The sequence below is a fragment of the Rhagoletis pomonella genome, unplaced genomic scaffold (assembly GCF_013731165.1).
Source record: "Rhagoletis pomonella isolate Grant_MI unplaced genomic scaffold, Rhpom_1.0 Rhpom_scaffold_00003, whole genome shotgun sequence".
NCBI classification, from domain to species: Eukaryota; Metazoa; Arthropoda; class Insecta; order Diptera; family Tephritidae; genus Rhagoletis; species Rhagoletis pomonella.
The window spans coordinates 77,961,851-77,979,073 of NW_023458557.1; the positions used below are offsets into that span (position 1 = coordinate 77,961,851).

The 17,223-nt window shown below is 35.1% G+C and overlaps 1 protein-coding gene across 1 annotated transcript; it reads left to right on the forward strand.

Annotated features, from left to right (window-relative positions):
- Window positions 1-7,206: 7,206 nt before the first annotated feature.
- On the forward strand, window positions 7,207-8,963 carry LOC118736386 (dynein regulatory complex protein 8-like). Its single transcript, XM_036466480.1, has 3 exons — window positions 7,207-7,511; window positions 7,619-7,829; window positions 8,889-8,963. Exons 1-3 carry the CDS (start codon window positions 7,207-7,209, stop codon window positions 8,961-8,963), a joined length of 591 nt encoding a protein of 196 aa, XP_036322373.1.
- Window positions 8,964-17,223: the final 8,260 nt, after the last annotated feature.

Sequence of the window (17,223 nt, forward strand, 5' to 3'; positions counted from 1 at the left end):
TTAAAACGAAAATGTATTTTTAATTACTGCTTTTGCACACTTAGAGACAACAAAATTAGTACACATATCAAGTGTATAAAAAAATGGTAAACTTTTTTATGAAAGAAAATGTTTTTCAAAATTCACAAAAACGAGAAAATTTAAGCAGGAATTTCTCTGTCTGGCAAACTTCATGAACTCTAAACGGTAACTTTTCCGCGTAGCAGGACAAGTAGACTACTAATTTTAAAGTTATCTTTTACAAAAAGAGATTCAGCTCTTTCATAAAATCCTAAAATTTGCCGCTCCCGATTTTAACTCATGGCACAAAGCTACGAGGGCAGTTAAATAAGTATTTTTTTACTTCCTCAACATAATCATTTTTAGGTTCGAAGGTTAGTTAAGACTGGTTGGACATTGCGTGGCTTCACTGAAACCATTAAGGTTCTTTCCTCTTTTTGCGGCTGCCTCGAGATTTGGTAGAAAACAGACGTCGGAAGACAAAACCGCATCCTACAAAGATCTGAACCATAATAGGGGTCTAAAAAAGCTGCAGAAACAGTAGAAACAAGTAATTTTTAGCAAAAAAAAAACCGGCTTCAATTCTCATATAAAAATATATATATGTATATATATATATATCTCATGATCCGATGATTGGATCTAAACCGGATTAGTACGGGACAACCTCTGAAACACTACCTTTCCGATGCAGAATTATCGAAATCGGTCCAAAGTTATGCGGTAACATACATAAAAACAAAAAAAAAATATTCCGACGAACTGATAACCTCCTCCATTTTTGGAAGTCGGTTAAAAATAATTTAATTTTCTCAATCCTAATTTCCGCGGTAAATACAAAAAATGATGTTGCCAATATAGGATTGCCAGTTTTCAGTTGTCTATTGCCATCTTTAATACCATTTCAGCCACTGTCAACTCAACTGAAGTTCCTATTATTTGGGAGAGATTTTGTTTCAGCGTTAACCACTTAATTATTTTACCGCCGAGCCATTTCTTCAGGTTTGAAATCAGGAAATTCACGAAGTTGTCAATTCAATTCAATTATTACTTGATGCAAATGGGGTGTAAAAAATACAGTTAAGCCTCGGTATAAAAACCATTGGAAAAACATCGTTGTGCGCGATATTTTCCATACGAAAACGATTCACATGTTTAACGAAGAAATTTGTAGCATGAAGGCCTTCGGAATATATTTGCCGGTTAAAGGTCCGTTAGCTAAATTATATCAGGTGAAGTAATAAATTTTGTATAAGGTAGCCCAGAGGTTCACAAACTTATTTTTTCTCATAGACCTCTTTCAAAATTTTACTGGTTTCGGTGGACCCCCTGATGCTCATTTCTAACATATTCCCAAAGGTCATCAAAAAAATGTGAAGATTAAAGCTAACGATGTAAATTTCTAACCCGGGTGAGTTCCAAAACTATATTCGAAATGCCAAAAATAAAAATAAGATATGTTCTTGCGTTCTATTTATTAAAATAATGTGATTACACACTTGCAAGTTTTCAAAAACAGACCTCGTAAAGCCATGAGAGAGCTATCTCGCTCTGGGGAGTTATATTTTTTTAAGAGCACTAAATAAACTCCTCACATGTTCGGCTCACTCATTAATTTGCATTTGATGTATTCGTCAAATAGTTTATTTGTGTTGGTGGCATCATTTTTATTTTTATCGCTCCGAGTTTTAAAGTGATGCGAAAAATATTCGGCACTCGCATTTCCAAAACACAAAACTTGAAACAACAAAACTGCAAAGCTTTTTACGCCATACTTCAAATTGAGAAGCTGACAAAATAAAGTAAAGACCGAATCTAGATAAATCGATGATAAACAAACAAGCAAGCAAGAAGCTCAAGAAGTGTTCCACCGTCTCATCCTCTTCAAAGCAGGATGGGCAAATGGAGTTGTCATTTACGCCTATCACAGTGAAGTGACCAGTCAGCAGTTCCGTCGTCTCAGTGAGAGGAAAAAACTAGATAGACCTTATGAGACTGAAGGCAACATGAGTTTTACCCACCTGCATCCACTCGATGGCTCCCAGTCATTGCTGAGCGGAGTATCTACCCAGTTTCTGATGGTGGCTTCGATGGTCGAAGTGGACAGTGCTATAACTGGTTGCGGAACCAGGAATGCCTGGTCTAAGCCAACTGTGGCCAAAGGGTCAGATGTCTCATTGCACTCCCGAGTTGCCCGGCACCCAGAGTAAAGCAACATAATTTAGTCGAGACTTGCATTGCCGAACTAGTTTGGAAGTACTTAGATAGTGGACTGGCCAATGCCATAAGTGCAGCTTGGCTGTACCTGTAGACACCTAAATTCTTTCACCTCCACCTATTTTCCACCACGTAGTCTATGGCTTTGGGGATTGCAAATACCTCAGTCTGGGATACCGAAGCATATTTCCATAGAGAAGAAGTTAAGCTTATTCCCATTAACTTCGAAACATACTCCAGATCCTGACCCTGAGTCAGTTTTGGAGCCATCAGTGAAGATTCGACAATGTACGAGTGCGGGCTCAGTGCTGGAATTAAACCAGCAGTCCCCCTCAGGAAACTGTCTCTCTAGAATCTCTTCAACAAAGGTAATGGTGGCGTACTATCCTGCAGCATTGAAAATACACAAGTGCTCAAATATCAGCCGCCGGCGATTTCCGCATCGCCTCACTCAGTGTTATACCAATATTCGTTTCTTTTTAGTCTGCAGGTGGTCTTTAAGGCTTCCCCACGTATAATGACACAAAGTGGCGGTAAACTCACCAGTGCGTCAAGAGCACTATACACCACTCAAAAAAATTAAAGTTAAATAAATAGGCTATGAAGCAACCATTTTGGTTATTTACTATCGAAACCAGATACATTTTCGTGGACCCCCACTTACAACTCGGGGACCCCCACATTTTTTCCATGCCAACGTAGAACCCTGTCGAGTCTCCCGTTGACACCTGGACCACTTTGGGAATCACTCAGATAGCCGAATGACAGAACATAAAGTGGGAAAGCGGTTTTATTACTTCAACTGTTTATTGCGCCATGCTCATGATTCAATTATTAAAGGTTTTGTAAGTAGCTTTTTTCTAAAATTTGGCACTCCCACCCACAGGGATGGTTTATGGAAGCAGGGGAAAAAGGGGAAGAATTCAATCACACTTCCTAAAATGGGAGCTAAATTCCATAAAAAGGTGTGGATAATAGTGAATGGTGGTATTTTAAAACAAAAACGAATTTGATTTAATTATTTAATTTAAACAAGCCCGATTGTTATTGAAAATAAATATTTCTATGTATATACCAAACTCGCGTACGTCAGATGGCGCATAACTCGAGAATGGATGGTCCACTTTCAGCTTTTTTTTTGTTGTATTTGTTTGACAGATGATGGATATGAAGAAGCTATTTGTTTGTGGAAAATATGCAGTATTTATTAAACAAAAAAAAAACGGCAAATAAAAAAATTTGGAGCTTACGTTTCCTTCGCGGATATGGCTCGATTGTTTCGAATATGGTAATTCGAATTCTTTGATGTCGCACTTTCAATATTCTGGGGAGACTATACAACTGTCAGAATATTAACCATTCGCCGGGTTGCCCGAAAAAAAAATTTGAATGATTAAAAATATCAAAATATAAAAAAAATATAAAAATATTCGCCATAAAAAGGCGTTTGCATTGTTCAACTTTGCATTCTACTTTCAAGTAATCGCTTTCAACAAAGTTGGTCGCCCGCCAGCCAACATTCGCCTCGTGCGTAAACCTTTTAAGTGTGCAATTACATACATCGCGCCATTGACTAAACCGAGCTGTCGTGTGACGATTGGGCCTATGGATGCGGTTTGGCAATATTATATTGCATCAAAGCCTCATTCGGAGACACCAGGAGTGTGTTGTGGAGGACAATACCTAAATACCTTCGTTGGCTCATTTACCAAAACCATTGCATGCTTTACTTTACAGCGACTTGGCAGAATCAAGAGGTCTCCACGAATATCGACAAATATATTTCGGCATTTAAGAGAATTTCGTCTCTTTAGCCTACATTGAATTTCTGTAGTCCAACGATGCTCACACATTTTGTCTTGTTGGCGCCAGCGAATGAAGAACAAACATTTCTTCAAATTTAAAAAGTAAAAATTTCACTACTAACAATTTAAAAATGTTCTTAAAACTTGCAAAGATATTTGGAAAAGAAATATCACTGTTTTTGTTTTTAGGAGTATGGTGGGAGTGTCATTGATAAAATTAGAGCGAGAGAAAGTTTTTCTTACAAAACCTTTCATTATTGAATCATGGCCATGCTCCTGAGTTTAGCGAACGCTACAAAGGTCGGGTTTCAATCGTTTTTTTATGAAAAAAGGTTTCACATACAAATACGTTTTGATAATTTAGAATTTTCGGCACAAGGCGCAAGTAAAAATCCCGTGTATTTTGTTATTGCTTTTTTGTACTGTCAAAACGAAAGAAAATAGGTAGGAGATCATTTTTGTCATTTCGTTTTGTTGACATCCTAAAGTTATGCCATTTCGTATTGGCTGACATTCTAATGTAGATACTAGTGTAGAGACAAAAATATCTAGTACCTAACATCACCTTAATAAATTTAAAAAAAAAAACACAACAGCTGCTATACTACTACTATACCTGTTCAATATGCCTTAATTTGATGTGTGTCTCTAGCATTAAACGAACTAAAGTAACTACAAGGGAAGTATAAAAAGTCACTGACTTATCAAACTACCCTGGCATGTTCGCACTGCAAATACAACTTGACCATGATTCAATAACTTGACTAGCTCTTACTCACAATGGCTAGTGGCATAATATGTAGCATTTGTATAGCACAAAGCTGTTTGCTCATTGGTTACCCGCAACAAAGTGTTGGCCAATCAAAACAGCTGCATTGCAAGTAGGCTACTCACTCACACACTCAACATAACTGTGAAGTGGAGCACAGCGATGGAGGTTGGTTGGAGCATGGCGTACTGCACATACATACATACATACGTATGAACATACGTTACCCAGCAGGGAAACTCTGAACTAGTGGGACAAATTTCTAGTTCCGTACTAGATCTTTATCACCAATAACGAACTAGTGTGATAGTAACTAGATCCCTGCCAATTCAAAAGCAGCGAAATGTGGTAATTTTAAGAAACTATTTAATTTCAGTTTTTAAATCAACATATAGCTTGGAAAGGGTGAAAGTAGCTGCTACATATGTCCCCTTTTTCTACAAAATTATATTTTAATGCAAGGACAAAAGAACAATTAGAAATGCATCCTTTTCTAAAAGTTCGAACAAAACAGTCACAGAAAATGTTTTAAGTCCCACAGAACAAAAAACGTTCCATCAGAAATCTCTATGGAATGTAAGGAATTTAGAACTAAATCGGAACTATCGAAAAAATAATGCAGTGGGGGCTTGTATATTTCAAATTAATATTTGTTTAGCGCATATTTCATTCAAATACTCTTTCATTCTGCACTTCACAGATGCTTCTTCATAGTTTGTATTAAAACAACCAGTAAAAGCAAGCATCTGTGCACACTCAGCCACAGTCAAAGGTATTAAACGTGTTTTCAAATGCTCAGTTTGAATTGCATACATTCTTTCGAACAAATTTGATTTCAAATTGGAAACACATTTCTTTGAAAATAAATTAAAATCGCGTCCATGGGAAAACTAAAAAGACTCTGAAAAAATCATGTTACTTTTTTTTTGCAGCGGAGGCAATTGACCCTTCTTAGGACATCGCATTGTTAAATTCGCCAGTTGCTAGCATTCGAAAGATAGAATTAACGCGCACTAGTCTTGGCTCTAACTTCTCTAGTACCGATCCGATCGTCACAGGGTAAGAACAAAGTCACACGCACGAACATAAGTGCGATTATATGTATGTACATATTACACATATGGATATGAGCGCCTGGTATTTATTGCAGTGTGTGTAGATTTGAAGTTTGTGGGAAAATTAATTTGTGTTGCCATTTTGCCGTTTATTTAAGAAGAGTTCAACAACCGAAACTATATTAGTGAATTATATAATTGATTTGGTCTCATTTTAGAAAGATTTTTATATGATATTTAGGCCATATTACGGCTTTTTTTTCTTACGATGGCCAGCGACGACGCGCTAGACTGGATGTTATGCAACCTGTAGTGTTTGAAAATTTTGGCCAGAAAAATTATGACCTAAAATGGCAATTCAAATACTATAAAATGTAATGATTTAGAACGCTTACATTTTTTGAAGTCCGTCCAATAAATTTTTGTTTCGTAGTATTTTTCATAACAGCCCGTCAATTCGAAAGCAAGCTAATATGTAATTAAAAATTTCGAAAATTAGCAGACACACCAAATTAACACAGTTCGTGAATGAAATTCATAAATATCTGGTATTCTGTCTCTGCAAAAAGAAAGTTTTGAAATTTTGAAGCAAAGAACTAAAAAAATTAAGGAGCAGGGGAAAGCTTCCAGAACTGTGCTAATTTTTATTTATCGTACTCAGCATTTTAAACATAATTTTCATCAATATTTGTATACAAATTGTAATCGAAGTTGCTATCGTTATCGCCGCTTATCTTGTTATCGCTCAAAGATGTCGAATAGTTATCGATTGTTTTATTGTTAACGTTTTTTATAGTTATCGATTTTAATTGATATAGATTTCTTTTCGTTATCCCCTGTTACTTTAGTATTTTCGATAGCGTTATAATTAACATTTGTGTTTTTGGTTGTATTTTTAAACATAGTATATATCACGACTCGTAAAAAGTAATATGGGTATTCCCTTTAACTATGACAAATATAAAAAAAAATCTCAAAAACTTTACTAAAGTTTTTAAATTTCTTTAAAAAAAAAGCGTTCGGGCCTCGAGTTTCTCAATTTTATCGACATTAAAAAGATCACACATGTAATTACTTAAACTTATTTCGATTAATACGCTCGGATTTCGATTCCTTACCCTCGCTATCACTGTTGTCCAGGAAACAAAAAATAAACAAATTTACAATCAAAATTAAAAATGTCAAAGAAATTGTAATGCGAAAAACTTGTGGAAAGTGAAAAAGTTGTAAAACAGCTTTTATTAAGCGCAAAAAATAAAATAATAAATAATAACAAGCCATAGCAACTGCAACCAAATTTTTTGTGTCGCCAAATTATAAGCTTCCCGATACACTTAGCGCTTCGCCAAAATCATGGAGAATGCAAGTAAGTGGTGCAATTGCATCTCGCATTTTGTACTTCAATAACAAGCACGTTCCCATCACAGTTCCCATCAACAATGAATTGGAGCAACGCATATCCGATGCCTTTTGCATATTCGATCACCACGGCGATAAACGCATCGATATACGCGAAGTGGGCACAGTGTTGCGCTTCCTTGGCTGCGTGCCTACCGAGCAGGAAATCAATGAAGTCATAGCAGCAACCGAAATGGAGGAATCTGCAGGCGATGTACATCTCTCCAAATTTATGCCGCATGTGGCGCAATTGTTAGCTGAACGCAAGTGCGTATTGGGTGAAGAAGAGGGTAGAAGAGAAGCGTAGCTCAAGTTGAAATGTGCGAGTTGTGCTTTCGCTACTTTCGCGTTACTTTCTTGTCTCTTTCGTCTAGAATGGAACCAGCGTCACCTGAAAAAATCTTAGCTGCCTTTCAAGTCTTGGATCCAGAGCAAAAGAGCTACATAACCAAAGAGTATATGAGTAAGATGATGATGGAGGAAGGTGAACCGTTCACACAGGAAGAACTCGATGAAATGCTTGCCGTAGCCATTGATCCCCTTACCGGGAATATACCCTACGAGTTCTATATCAATCAGCTAATGGTAAGTGAGAATTTTGTTATGCTACTATAACTTTTGCTCAACTTGCGAAAAGTTTAGTAGTTTCCAAAGAAAAAGATATGAAACGCGCGTTCAAAACGCGCAGGAAGCAAAATGAGTATTGTTTGAAACTTATTTTATTTGATTAACTAAAGTTGACTTTTGTACTATATTTTTATTTAAATATTTATGCAAATTTTATACTTTCAGGTTTACCTGTAAATAAAACATAAAGTTTGCTCAGAGTAGCGGCAACTTAATTAAAAAGTTTCTTCGTAAACACACACAAACAGCATACGAGTCTGTGGCTGTTCAGGCTATTAGGAATCTACTTAAATGATTTAAACAAATGGATTAGACGTACATTAGTTCGGAATAAAGAAACATTTAATTAAAAACTGAAATTGGAGATTTTCTATTTACTTAAGTTATCAAAGAAATTTGGTTCATTTTGTGGAAATATCAAATTGACACATAAAGGCGAATGGGTCATCTAGTTTCGTATAACGCAAATAACATCATCGAAAGGCGAGTATGTCTTTCTTTGATCTTTGGAAAATCCCTTAGACATCTACATACATATATATCGTTGATATGCTCTTAGTTTCCAACAATATTCTATTCACTCGCTCAAGAGCGCCGATGTTATTTATAAAGCACGGTATAACTGGTTGAGGTTTGGCCCGAAATTTCAACTCCCATGAGTATTCAAGAGACAATACCTGCCTGGTGACGAGGAGATGGCCCCGATAGCCGAAGTGAGAGCTTTTGCCGAGCACTCTCAGTAGACTAGTCGATCTTAGATTCACTGCTGTGTCGCCAATGCACATAGTACTTGTTTGGAGAAGCACTGACATCAACAAAAGCAGCGTATACCTACCTCCTTGATTTAATTAATCCTATTTATCCCAATGATGAAATCCCCAACACTAAAAGCACAAGATCCTGTCAGTTTCCCAAATGAATGCTAAACGTGTCTTTGTAGACGAATTCTTTATGCTCCTCTAGCCATCGACGGACAGTCAAATTTCAAATTTTCTATTTCTTCATCTCTATGAATAGATCAATCCGGTCGATATGATAACTCTAGCCGTTATTATCGATACTCATTGGGCAACCGATATCAGCTGTTCATAGGAGATTAATGCCCTCTATTGCAAAAGATAACCTCTACCACTAAAATGGTTCTGGTCCTAGCAGACCAGATACTGAGTATTCCCTCGCCGCTTTATCGCCTACCTTAGACACCGTAGTAGCCTAGAAAACGGCAAATCATGCATTTAGGAAGAGATTTTTCGCTCTCGGTGAGTTCGGGAAAATTTATTTTCAATACTACGATTTATTTTGACGGCGTCGGCAGGTAAGTGGTACTTCAGTGCAGACATATCAAATTTCGTAGCGCAGTTGGGTATAGACTGGAGAATGCGCGCAAAAAGCCATTGCCACCTATCTGGTATATGTTTTGAAATAAACTTTGCTTAAATCTCTTTCGTCTGACAAGCATATTAAAATATTTAATTTGTCAATTAAATTGATTTTGATTTATTACATAAAATGTTTACGGTTAGACCGTTCTTCAGTCCCACTCGTTGGACACCGGTATTACAATATTGCATTAATAAAATTTCTAAACAGGTGGCAGCCGTCTTCAAGAACACTTTTGAAATAAACTTTTTTTAAACCTCACTCGTTTGACATCCATACTAAAATATTTAATTTAACTTATTATTCAATTGATTTTTAATTCCTGACCAAGTGGCAATTTTTGTCAAAAAATCGTATATCTTTCTCGTTGGACACCCATATTAAAATATTTAAATTGATGCTGAATTTCCAAATAGATATTTACACACACACACAAATTAATATATTCGCGAAAATATGGGCAAAATATAGTAAAACTTCGTTTTTCATATTTTTACTCTGACGTCAGGATTTTTTTCAAAGGACTTTAAAATCTCAAAAATATGATTAATTGAAAAAATCATTAAAAAATTTCAATGCAATGTTGTTATCAAATGAAAGAGAAAGCCCTGTAAAATTAAAAAATATTTAATTGTTTGGTGCATAAGGACGAATGGATATGGAAAATTGCATTTAAAAATTTTATCCTTGAAAACCTTTGAAAATTTGCAATATTTATTTTTGACCACCTCCTTGAATTTCGTCCTCCTTACTTTGTTAATTTCAAAAAATTAAATTAATTAAAAGCGCAATTTCTATACTTATTCGTCCTTTTAAAACAAAAACTTTAATGTTTTCAAATATTTTGTTGTAGTAAGGGTCAACGATAATATTCAGCCTTACGGCATTATTACTTATCACGCAATGACAATTTAGCACTCCCCCGAATTGTGAGAGACGTAACTTGCTTAGTCTCAGGCGCTCCCCAGGCCGCCTGCGGTCTACACGTGCCCTGAGGGATTTTGCCAACTTGCATTCCAAGGTCTTCGCCCAGCGCTCGCTGAGCTGACTAAACGCCCATCTGTTCAGAAGCAGACCACACGGCAATGACGTTTGAAATCATAAATAAATTTTATTTTTTATTTGTACGACGAATCAAATAGATTTCTTAATTCATGCCGGAATTAAAATAAAAAAGGATTTTAAATTACGCAACGCTGGTGTTTAAGTTATATGCATTATATTACCATGAAAAGCTTCTCAGATCCAAGAGAGCGAGGAGTGTAGAGAATTTTTAGAGTAGAATTTACTGCCCAAGCTTATCCGTTGTTTCCTATATTTTCATTGCAGGGCCTTATAGGCGCCATAGTGGGGGCGTATGACTCGCGAGACATCTGTGTACGTGTTGGCTCGCCTTTCGACTACACACAGCTGAGTCATTCAGAGCCATGCCAGAGTCATGTCGGTGCAACTATCACATATGTATGTACATATTTAGGTATTTTCAGTAACACATCCAAACCGACTCGCGAGTCAGACTCACCGTGTACGCCGCTTATTTAACTCAATAAGTACCTTTTCTGTCTTTATCTACTTCAAATAACCGGCGTATGAATCAAGATATGTGCACTAGTGCATATCGGGTTTAAAACAAATTCGAAGAAACTCAAACTTAAACTTTAAAGAACTTAATATTTTCCAATTAGAATTCCCATGCTCTAAATGCTCTTGAGAAAATATATATTAATGAAGAATTAAATTTCTACTAAACAAATATGGTAGAGTAAACATAACAGGGAGGTGATACTAGTAAGCCAAAAGCTCACTGCTGCTTTGTTGCATATCATTAACTGTGACCAGACGGCACAGTAGTTATATTAGGTTGCATGCAACATAGAGCCTTCAAAACAACAAAAATTATAAGATGCACAAAATCTCAAGAAGAAAACGGCTATGGTGGCATTCACCCTGCTACTGAGTAAGAAGTTTGCCAACTAACTAATATAGATGAATGTGTATGTGGCTGCATTAAGAGCAGTTGAAGCTATTTTACGACATTATTGTTGTTTTTTTTCTTTTTGTTGTTATGCATAATGTGATTTCATGTACTCTAAAACCCATTTCCCATGAAGAAGTTCAACAAAGTGGTGAAGACGTCATCCAAAAGTCTATGCAGTAACATATATGTAGATACATACATAATTATCAAAAAGAATAACAACAGCCGTAATAAGTGCGACAACAACAGCAAAAATAAAAAAAAAAAACCTACTAAATTGCTTGCAACAGCGTCACTGATTAAAATCAGCAAGAATAAATAAATTCCTAAGACGCTACGAAATGACCCTTCGTCATTCATACAAACTCAGCAGCGAAAGATTCCTGCTTATCACGGCATTCACTGCATAATTTAATCACACCAGAAGCAACAACAATATCAACACTAACAAGCACAATTGCATTGCCGCAGAAATGAGGTGTACACAAGTGCGAAGAGCAGCGTCTTGACTTTTACCTTAAGACAAATTAGCATTTTCCTAAATATTGAAAATAGCACCCCAGCTGTCATGCTAGTGCATACAAGCCCGGAAAAATCGTGAATCCCGAAATTCGGTGGTTTTATATGACGATGTGGTTTCGTTTATGTATTTAGTCCCGAAATATTTTTTTAGATCACGAATTTCAGGGACTTTATAGGATATCTAGTAAAAACATTTACTTTAGAAAAACTAGCCTAACTAGCTAACTACAGAGTTGCCACACTTCCAAAAGTTAAATCAATTAACTAACAAGCTAAATAAAATATTAAAACAAACGGGGTTGTCAACGAAAAAGGGGTTCAAAAACGATTTATTTCAAAAATACTTTTCGAGGCGGTTGCCACCTGTTTATTAAGTTAAAATCAGTTAATTAATACGTTAAGTAAAGTATAACAACAATGTGGACAGCAAACTAAGGAGTTTAAAAATGATTTCTTTCAAAAATAATTTTGAACGGGGGCTGCCACCTGTTGTTAAAGTCGTTTCAACTAACAAGTTCAACGAAATATTTTTAAAGGGTGTTGCCACCTGTTTAGAAATTCAAAATTTAAAACTTAAATCAAATATTTCAATGTGGATGTCAAATATGAGAAGTTATATGAAAGCTGCATCTATTTGGAAAATAATTTTGACTAGGGTTGGCACCAGTTTAGGAATTTTATTAAGAAGCTAAAGGAAATCTTACTATTATTATAAAGGTGAAAGTTTTTTTTGTGAGAGTGTGAGTTTGTTTGTTGGTCTTTCTCTGTGTAAAAGGCTGCTGGCTTTTTATTCAGACACATTTTTTAAAAGAATGCACCCTATAAAAATAATTTAAAAAAATTTATATATTTTACATATGTATGCAGCTACGAAATGTAAGTTCCCTGCAAACCAAAGTTCCCGAAATCTTAACGAAATCTTTAGGAGTATCTGATTTCTGTAACGATTTTTTTCCGAATCTTCAAAGAAAATTATATGAAGTGGTTGGCACGAACTCGTAAAGAAATTTCTGTACGAAAAATAAAGAAAATTCTGAAAAAAGTCTGCAAGAAATTCTTCACATAGCAGCATTATTTTCATTTCTTTACCGATTTTCTTCCGAAATTTCGTAAAAGAATGGAAGTGTGCGTAATTTATTTCATTTTAGAAAATTCGGCAAAAAATCGGATGGTATCTTTCCGAATTCTTTAAAAATTCTTTACGATTCAGAATACTCTGATAAAATGGTTTGCAGGGTTGTTTTTTTCATTCATTCATTTTCTGGAAGCTCGAGACAGTAAAAAAAAAACTTATTTTTCAGTGATTTTTATTTTATTTTTTAATACATTTGATATCATAACGTTAAACCGAACTTAACGCAGGCGAAGCTGCGGGTAAAATCTAGTTTAACATAAGCCCGTTATTGCCTGAATGATGGTATAAATATTCGTGATCTCGATAGCGGAAATCCGGGATCTGGCATTCAGTTATTCAGGATCCCGAATTTCTATGTTAGATACCCCAAGCCATCCACACGCCACAACACCACAACCAAACCACCACCACCACCATCACAAATTCAGCGTCCGTCAGACGCGCGCGCCAAGCAGCCACCGCGCCGCAGAACAGGTGCCAAGATGAGCAGCAAGTGTGCCTATTACCAGCCATAGTGGGAGCTGTGGTAGTGCTGGCGCTGGTGCCGGCGCTCTCAAGCGAAACAAATTTCGAAATGAAACTTTTGCGCAATTTTCCCACGCGATTTGTTATTTTTTTTTCACTCCCTCCTCTTTGCCTTCAATTTTATTCAAGCAGCGTGTGAAAATTTTGAGGCAAAAACTATGCGTGGCGAAAAACAAAAGAAAAAATACAAAATAAGCAAAACAACGCTAAGGTTGTTTATAAGAAGTTGGAAAAGATCAGATTTTCAAGTTAATTAACCACTAAGAAAATAAAATATTCAAACATCACCTCGTACAAATGTAACAGGGTGAGTTGAGACCTTTTGTAGTTGCTTAGCTGAAAGCCAAAGAATTTTCCTTTTCCAACTAGAATTTCATGTATGTAAGAAGTGTAGCACGCAATGCACTTGCCCTTTGGAAACTATGTAGTTTGGTGGTGGTGGAAATTGTCTTGAAGACGTCTTATAAGAAATTGCTCTAGATAGTAAAGGGAAATTTTAATAATAATGATAAACGTAGAGAGCATATTTGGTTGGGAATTCTAATTGGTTGCGGGAAAAGAGACCAGTCGGGTCTATAAACAAATATATGTACATATACATATATATGTGAGCATGACTTAAGAAGTTTTTTTTTTTTTTTTATAGATACTTAGCTTTAATTTTTTCCCACAGATGTAAAGCTAGTATATCTTTTAATTTGATTAAGGTATACTTATTTTATATACAAAAAATATCTACATACATACATATGTATGTATTATTATGACAAGCACATTCGCCAGTTTAGTTAATATACCTATAGGCGTCCAGACTTTTTTTACAATTTGTATGAAGTATCACGTTTGTCGTTTAAACCTTTCGTTTCAGTTGTAGGGATAAAGAGGAAAGTTTTTGTTCTACGAAAGTTTATTTAAGCAGAGGGTGACCAGACGTCCTGATTTCAGAGTCGAATTAAAGTGTCCGACTGGTTTTACTTTTCACGCCTAATGTCGTCATTTTTACAAAGCTGGCCTTTTACAAACTTTTTACCGTGTAAATATATCGTTAGGCGCTTGTTCGTATATCGTTCACATAATAAGATAGTGACTTATAGATGTTAATTGCGTAAAAATGCACCATAATCATAAATTTTTTCAAAAGTTTCACTCTGTGGTGTATCATGACCATCGAACCATCGTGGCTCTGCAGTCAAATTGAAACGAAGTTGTTTATTGAATGTATTGCTTATGTTATGATCGATCTTTATTTTCAGATATTATTTACTCTGCTCAAAAGCAGAATGTCTAATAAACGCTTAAAAAATCTCAAATTTCGATTTTTTTTGGGGGTATCTTCCGAGTGTCCTGATTTTTTCCTTCTACTCATCTGGTCACCCTATCTAAGCATATTCGAGCATTGGGATACAGTCGATTATAGAATTTTATAGGAAACTCCTAAAACCCCAAATGAATTTTTAATGCGGCATTGGATCCATTTTGACCCTTGGCTGAGAGATACTAAAACTTGCCTATAGTTTCGACCCGATTCTTAAACCAGTTGGCAGCATTTCAGCGCATATACATATGTATGTGCTATGTATAAGGCATTAACCTCACCATAATGTTTATTTTTTCTGTCTATAGAAGTAGAATGTGGAATATGCTTAAATCTGCATAAGGTCGTAGTTTAAATTACCTTACAACTCCAAACTTTCTAAATATGGACGAAATCGGACTATAAATACTGGCTTCCCAAATATCTCGACTCCTTGTGGAGTAATTCCTTTCCATGCAACTAATAAAAATTATAAATATGAACCAAGTCGGACTGTAAATACGGATTTTTTTCAAATATCTCGACTCCTTCGCCACCTATCGGATTAATTCATCTTTAATATTGCATGTATTGGAAATCGGGCATGATATTGCCTACTTATGAGCACATGTATGGTGTAATAAAACTTTTTGCAGACGGAAACTAACCACGCCAACTTCCTATATAACGGTATTTTCGCAAAATATAAAAACTAAAAAAATTTTTAGTTGCAGATATTTTGATATTTTTGGGTAAACTTTTAGCAAAAAATTTTAATCTAATGTAATTTTCGAAAATAGTGAAGCCCAGCAACGGCTCATACAAAACTCTAAGTGTGAAAAACAATTGGTTTTATAATATGCTAGTCATTTTCTTCCTTGCGAAGTACGTTCGATGACAAGAAGAATATGAGCAACACCTTCCACAAAAGAAATTTCCGAAAATCAACCGTAAGTACTTTAAACTTGCACTTTATTATACTTTAATTAAATGGGCTGCAAAACTGCATACTCAAACTATTTCTATGAAATCTAATTAAAAAGCTCGAAAAAGCGCGTTGAAAAAAAGTACATTAAAATTTCGGTTGGTAGATTTGGGCAGCAGAATTTTGTTTTATTCAAAATAGCTAATATTTTTATAAGTAACCTATAATAGGTTTAAAGGCAGCATTCGAAAGCGTGTTATTACTGTTTCATTTAACAACTCAAGTTTTGTTAAAAAAAAAAAATACCCTTATATTTATATTTCTAAAAAATTTCTGTTAGTGTTGATATTCACAATATTTTTTACGCATTGTGAATAAAATTTATTGCGAAGCAAATTTGTACACTACTATACATTCTAATTTTTAGAGAAATTGCGCATTCTCTCTTCGAAGTAGGATTTGTCTCCATAAAGATCGTGAATGCTCTTCAGCCAGACAATTTCAGCCTCCAACAGATAATGAAAGATGAAATATTCTATTCAATGCCCTTCACGTAGACTGTTTTTGATTTTAATATACATACAAATTGTTTTTATAACTGTCTTTGGCTGTACTTGTGGCTGTTGCGCCATATTGTTTTTTTTTTTTTTAAATAAAAAAAGTTTGAAAGGCATAAAATTAAAATTATCGTTTCTTAATGTGTTCGAAATCTAGATGACCGAAAAGGATTCATTGTTATGTTAATTATATTTAATGTCACATTTTCACCGATTTTATATGATTTGTATAAATGATTTTTTTCAAATACGGCTTTCCACATTTTACAATAAATATTAAGCATTACGGAGGCGCGTAAATTTAAGCGGCGGTAGCGGAAGAACTCGTTGCGTTCACAAAATTACATTCAGGAGAACCCTAAACAAAATTATTTTTAAACTAAATTTTTTTTTTAAAACTCTTACGTACAGCACTCATATTTTAAAATTTAATTTAACTTGTGTATAAGTTAGATAAATTCGACTTTTCAAACATGTGGCAATCCTCTTTAAAAGTATTTTCAGAGTTAAATCTTTTTAAATCTCTTTTGTCTGGCGTTGTGATATATGAATATTGCAAGTAACTGATAAATTAAGTTGAAATACTTTTTTTTAAATACGTGGCAACTCTCCTAAATACAGTTCAGAAATAAATCCCCTTCAAACCCATTTCGCTTGATTACCATCTGTTAATAATTCATTTGAATTATTAAAAAAATTCAATGTAACCTTTTCAACAGGTGGCAACAACCCTCTTCAAACACCTAAAAACATTCTGTATCTTCAAACTAAAGATTTGTTAACACTACTATCTCTTTAAACCTGTTCCTTCTGGCACCCATTGGGTGATACGTATTTCACTTAGCTTTGAACAAATTGAAATATATTTTTTAAACAAGTGGCAACCCTTTTTAAAACCATTTAGATTGATACCCATATAGGAGTAGTTGATTTATTGATTTAAATAACTTGAATTAATTTTTTTTGAAAGGTGGCAACTCTTTCAAGCCCTTTAATTTGACACCTCATGTTTGAAAATCAAATGAACGGTGCAGAT